General features: G+C 49.6%; 1 protein-coding gene across 1 annotated transcript; it reads right to left on the reverse strand.

Moving 5' to 3' along the window:
• Positions 1–327: 327 nt before the first annotated feature.
• LOC104529023 (E3 ubiquitin-protein ligase SIAH2) lies at positions 328–895 on the reverse strand (the record flags this gene model as incomplete). Its single annotated transcript, XM_010173199.2, has 1 exon — positions 328–895. A coding segment is annotated over one exon (558 nt), but the record flags the coding sequence as incomplete, so codon positions are not given.
• Positions 896–6,434: the final 5,539 nt, after the last annotated feature.

Genomic DNA, 6,434 nt, shown 5'->3' on the forward strand with positions numbered 1-6,434 from the left:
CAGTCCTTCAAGTCTCTTAAGCCACGTTTAATGGAAGCACTCTTTAAATAAAATAGAATTAAATTAAAAAAGGTGACTGTGTATGGGGAATCTTCCTAAGGCACCCAAGAATTTAAAAAACCTTTTCCCACTCATACCACTTACAGGACACTCTTGTTCCTCTTCTCTCCAAAGTTAAAAATGTTGGCTAGTTAGGAACCTTAGCGTACATGATGACATAGTCAGATGTCATTTAAAAAAAACAAACCCAAACCAACAACAGAACAAAAAGAAAACCCTTGGTGAAGGTAAAGCACTATGTCCAGGCAGCCTAGGTTTCGCTAGCTATGCAAATACATCACGGACAACACGTAGAGATAGTCACGTTAATGCCGAGGTTTCCGTTGTCAGCAAAAAGGTGTGCGATGGCCGTATCAAAAACGAGGCAGTCGCTGTTGAGGATGGCGGCGGCCACCCCGTCGTGGATGGAGCGGGGCGTTGCCTCCCAGGTCAGCCGCCGGCGGTTGCCGTTCAGCTCCAGTCTGTACGCAAAGTTCTCCGCTTGCTTACGGGTGCCGATGAGCAGCACGATGGCAAAAAACTGCTGGTGACCTTCATACTTCTCCTGTTTCTCCAGCACCAGCATGAAGTGGTGGCCGAAGCACGACTGCATCATCACCCAGTCTACCGCCCCTGGCAGGTTAATGTCTGTGGCCAGAAAAACGATGTCTTCTCCCTGAAGGGTGGTAATGCTTTTGTGGGCGTGCATGAGGTGGGACATCACGGCTTCCAAGGATCCCTGCCACTTACAGGAGGCACCAGGGCATGGGCAGGAGTAGGGACGATACTCACAGATGTCTTCGTGTTCTGGCTTTTCTGTGTGATGGAGTGTCAGCGAGCAGCCTGTCGTGGCGTACTGGAAAAAGACCAAACACAAGCTGTCAGGAAAGGCACCAGCACTCGCGTTCGCTGCTTCCCCCTGCCAACTGGAAACACTGGTCATCAACCAGAACTCTCCTTCTCATGGCAAATTTTACATTAGATACTTCTATTTAGCCCTGCATTCAGAGCTGGGCTTTACTTATTGTTGTTTCCACTTAAAGTAGATTCTTCTTGTCTTTTGTGGTTGATTTTTCCTAGTGTGAGCACTTAGATAAAATGGATTGTAAGGCTGAGTTGTAGTTAGATTTGCAGTTGGACCTGATGAGCCCAGATCAGCTGAAGTGCTCCTGGTTTGGATTTTTCTTTTCTTTAAAAAGAACAAAGGATTCTAGTTTCAGCAAACAGCTACTAGAGCAAAGTATTTTTAATAGATGTACCTTATTACCATCACAGAGCAAAACCACTCCCATTAAATTGAAATGCAGATTCCCCACAGCTTTTTTTTTTTAAACACTGGAACAGTTTCAACACTACAATTGTGAGAAGTGGAAATAGAAAGGATGATTTTTCACCGAGCACAAAGCTAGCACACAAATAAGTACCTTCTAACTTCCCTTAATGTTGTTGGGCAACTTAGAGGGTTATTTGCTTTAAATAACCAAGGACACTTTTCCTTTTCCTACAGTTGGTTCAGTTGTCCACACGGACTCTATTGCTTTCATGCTACCTCCAGAGGAAAAAAAAGCCTCTCCTCTTTTCCCCAGTCCGTGATATCAACACCCCTGCTAACACTGTCGCACAGGTTACAATGTGCGTGCGCCGATGCTCGCCGCTTCCTCGAGGACAGATATAACCAAGGTATAAATGATTATTTCTGGGCTAATACGCATGCAAGAAGTTTCAGCTCAATGGGTTAAATGCCCAAGATGCAAATCACTCATGCTGCAAACCCTAGGAGTTCTGCACCAGGAATACTGGGACAGAAACTCGACCTTGTGCTTCGGGAGGAGCCTGTTTTCTAAGCCATGAAGAGTTAACGTGAGTCTTTGCTTACTGTGTCTGCCCCTGGTGCTTAATCCTCTGCGAAGGGCTTTACCCTGCGGTGGAACAAGGCGTCCTCCCACCCGAGGCAGAAGCCCTACCACGGCAAATGTGCGGTCTGCCCTGCCCGCTGCCCGGCCATGTGGCACAGCCACCCAGTGACACGGACACTTCCAGCCTCACCGGCCTGCTGGTTCCTCCCTTGTTTGCAGCTCTGTTCACACTTCCATCACGCGATGTGTTGAAAAGCAGCTCCCAGTCTAACCTCATGGACAACACTGGTAAGGATATACAAGCTGCTGGTTGGGTGAAACCAGGCGTCTGTGCGAAAGCAACCAGCAGTGACCAGAGAAGTGAGAGCCTAAAAACAAGCCAAGCCAAGAGCAGCAGCTTTACCCTTTGCTGCCAGAAGGACATGCTTTTGCGTGCTCCAGACCCATCACTGTGGGTTTCATTTGGTGAGGAGCCCTGCCAACGATGGGAGACTGTGAACAGCAAAAACTGACTTGCCATTGTTGTACCACTTGGCAAATGTCATTGATCTTCATCATACCCCTCAAGAGCTACTTCGTCTCTCCCTGTGTATGGGTTATACAGCACCTTCGAGCCACTTGGCCTGTGCACCTTTCCAACCTCTACCATGTCCTTGAGATGGAGAGCCAGGACTGTGCGTGGTGTTAACAGTGCAGGTGTGACACTACTGCCTGGGCTGGTGTGACTGCTGCTTTTTCATTGCCCCTCTCCTCGTTTCTAGTATTCTGTGTTGGAAAGGATCAAGTTCTTGCTTTCAGTCATTTGTTTAGCACTGTACTCTCCCTCCTAAGAGGAAACGGTCAGCTCAGAGTTCACCATGACTTAGCATGCCATCTTTTTGCCACTTGCTGCTCTGACCCTCACTTTGACAGGATAGCCTTCTGGTGCCCTAAAGCATCTGGAAAATATCAGTTAAGCTTCAAAGTGCTCATCAGAGGCAGGCTGGTATTGTCAACCCTGTAAACAAAGGCAGGCAGCAACATGGGATTAACGTGCCTTGTCTGAAGCCACATGGGAAATCAGTGGCAGAGCTGGGAATAGACTGCCACGTCCAAACCCCTCCTGCTCCTGCCAGCCAGCTCTCCTGGTGTCCCTACCTGGTGCACAAGTACCTGGAGATACCAGTAATGCTTCTGGAAAGAGAAGCCTGCCTGCTCCTGTACGAGTGTCAGCAATGCCCAGGGGCCCAACGAGGACCGAGTCCCTCTCGCGCTTCTCCCTCCTCCAGTGCTTTGCACAACGGCTGTCCCTGCTTAAGTTCCCTCCAGCCTTCTGAAGCTTCACTGAAGCTCAGGTACAGACACTCAGCCCAGCCTGGCAGCAGTCCCAGGGAGCTCTCCCACGGATGCACAACAAATGGAGCTTTCCAGAGCCTCACACCGGTGAGGGAACCGGCTCAGGCCACGGCCAGCTGCCCGGCAGAGCATGCTGATAAACTCGGCTCTGCCAGCAGTGCTGGGTCTGCTGTCAGGGCTCAGCTGGGAGGGGAAAGGACCAGAGAGCATTGTGTCCTTCAGACAGAGCGTGCAGGCTCTATGCACACGTGCAGGTAGGGTGAGGTAAGCAGACTCCTAAGTGTAAGGGCTGTCTGTTCAGTTAAAAACAAAATAAACATGCATTTTTACCAGAAAAAAACCCACTGCTTTTTTTTGGAGGCCATTATGTCTTGGAAATAGGAAGTGTGACCTTATTTAGGTTTAGCATATTTGCTTAAAATCTTTTAAATTACTTAAAAAAAAAAAATAAAAAAAAATAAAAGCTCTGAAGAGGCTGTAGAGGCAGCACTGGACAACACACAGGAGTAAGTCTGTATACAATAACAACATGAACGTGCAATTTCTGTTTGCAGGTTGTTTGCTTACAGGGGAAGCCGGTCATGCTTTCCCTTGAACTGACGGTGCAGCAGCAGCAGTCTAAGGACACAGGGCAGTTCTGCCTACCTCCTGTCTAAGGAAAATTAAAGGAAGTGATTAGTCTGGTATTATTTAACACTTCTTGGTTTATATGCAGTCTCACTATGCCTTCCACTTTTTAAATCCAAAGTGTGGGTTGTGAGGTGCAGAAAGACTTTCAGGGTTTTTTTGCAAAGCAAAGTGTAAGAGTACAGTACAATGAATGGACTGGATTCTTCAAAAGGATCAACTGGATTTTCTTCAAAAGGACCAGAAGCATCTGGAACGTCAGAAACCTGGTGGTATCTCCAGTATAGACATGGCTGTGTCAAAGGATCTGGGAAGAGGAGTCCTCGCTTCTGTCCCAGCTTCCAAGATGCAGAGCATCACCACTCCTAGGAAGGCTGGTAAGAACGGGGTTTCCATTCCCTGAAAAATCAAGCCTCATGTACTTAGGATTTTTTTTAATGTATGTAATAACTAGAAAAGTAATTTCCTTTAGTATAAGTAAAACTTATTGTTAGGCTGAATTAATCACAGCACTGAGAATTCACTGAGTACCTGCACAGAAGTTTCGGGGGTTTTTGTTTCTTTCTTCCTTTCTTTTCCCTATTACACATTGCTAAATGCCATCCAGGCAGCCGCCCAGCCCGCCTGCTGTCAGTGTGTAAACAGACACTGACTTTGCTATTGGCCATTCTTTCCCCAGCGCTGGGCTAGTTTTTGCCGGTGCATGTTGGAGGTAAGCTCTGTGGTAAACCGAAAGCAGGAACTGAAGACAGTTTTACACTGGGCAGAGAAGGAGTGCTGGTCCCATGTCACTTCCACGGCCACGCCGAGACCTCAAGCATGAACACCTTTGTTTAAGTCCCACCACAAAAGGCAGCAAAGCCTGGCAGGGCAGAGCTCTCGGCTAACGCCCGTGGTTACACAAGGACTGCAGTTCTGCCTGTGGCAACAGGGAACACACAACCGGACTCTCCTTCCCGTAGGCTTTGGGTGAAGTGGTTACGTGGAGAAATGCCTCTCCCACCCGATGCTGCTCAGTTAGCCCGGTCACAGTGCCAAGTTCAGCAGCTAACGATCACAGCGTATCTCACACGCTGCTGTCAAAACACAGCCTACAGGGGAGGTGGCCAAAGGGCTGTAGAAAACATGGCCAAGTGGAATTGTGTGATCAGGCAGGGGAAAAGGGTTGGAAAGCTCCCTCCCAAGCAGGGTCACTGTCATCTCTTGAGACACCAGCCCTCCAAGAGACGCTCTGCCCCTTGTCACCGCTGGACAGGAATTGGGATCATGAGCCATATGAAATTATGTTTATCCCCAGACTTCACCCTTGGCTTTCCAGCCAGCCTGCTGATGATTCGCTGCTGTTTCTGGGCCCAAGAAGCAAGAGTGAAAAACATTAATGCGTGCTAATTCCATTTTGCAGCTCTTGGGAACAGTGAAAGCAGCAGAGCAGGAATTGCTCACGGCAGAAAATATCCACATAAAAGGGAGGGTGTGTGAGGGAAGAGGAGCAGAGGCTTATTTACCTCTCTGCCTCTGCAAGGAGCTCCTGAGCGCCTGACGAGCCGAGGGCAGAGAGCTCCCACGGGTCACACCACGGCTGGGGAATTTTTGGAAATGCTCTTTTCTTAACTGGTTGACCACCTTATTATAAATTATCTTTAGAGAATGCCCAGCTGGAGAAGTGTTCACAGCTGATACACCTGAACCAGAACTTGCCCAACAGATGCAGTGATCGCTATTCAGCTCTCCTAGGGGATGAGGGCTGTTCTTAGACCTGCTCCTCTCTGTCGATGCTTACTCCTCTATCTGTGCAGAAAGAAAACCTCACGGGGTGAACAAGCCCATCCCATCAGTTAAGGGCTGAAGAAGCCTTTCTGTTACCAGGTGAGTAAATTAAAGTCTGACAGGTAAAGTTAGGAAGGTCTTATCTTCTCGCTACAGCAAAGAGTCTGTAGGTGTTTTCTTCCTCCTCCCACACTTTGTTTACCCGCAGCACATGGGGATGAGTCCTGCCTGGCGCTTCGGCTGCTGGACAGACGGACGCCCTGCGGGCAGCAGAGCTGCACCTCAGTGCAAGGGCGGGCTGCCAGGACTCCAGAGCGGGGAGCTGCTCCAGCCTGGATGCATCTGTTCCGTTTAGGACAGGCAGGGAATACCAACTGTCACAGACCGATGAGACACTTTAGAAAAGGAGAACTAGGCCAGTGTTTCAGTGGTTTGCATTCCCCTGGGCTCAGACCAGGTCACAGCTGGGCACGTGGCTCGCTGCACTTGCTGCCATCAGCAGCGAGAATCTGTGTCCCACCGCTGTGCTCCATCTGTTGTTGCCACCGTGAGGTTAACTCCTGCTCAGGGGTGAGTGGCGAAAAGAGCGCCCTGCACTGTCCAAAACTCCGGGAGATGCCAACAGCCATCCTGTCCCCTCCTGTGACCCAGCCAGTCCCCAGGGACAGACGGGGCTCTCGCTGCTGACCCCGCTGTGCTGCAGGAGCTGACCTGATGATTCACTCTGGAGGGGCTGTTACTCCCTGCGCATCCGGAACGACACTCCCAGGGGCTGGCCGGGGAAAGCTGCTGCCCGGGACTGGCTTTTCC

Source organism: Antrostomus carolinensis, unplaced genomic scaffold (genome assembly GCF_000700745.2).
Source record: "Antrostomus carolinensis isolate BGI_N321 unplaced genomic scaffold, ASM70074v2 scaffold30028, whole genome shotgun sequence".
In the NCBI taxonomy this organism is placed as follows: domain Eukaryota; kingdom Metazoa; phylum Chordata; class Aves; order Caprimulgiformes; family Caprimulgidae; genus Antrostomus; species Antrostomus carolinensis.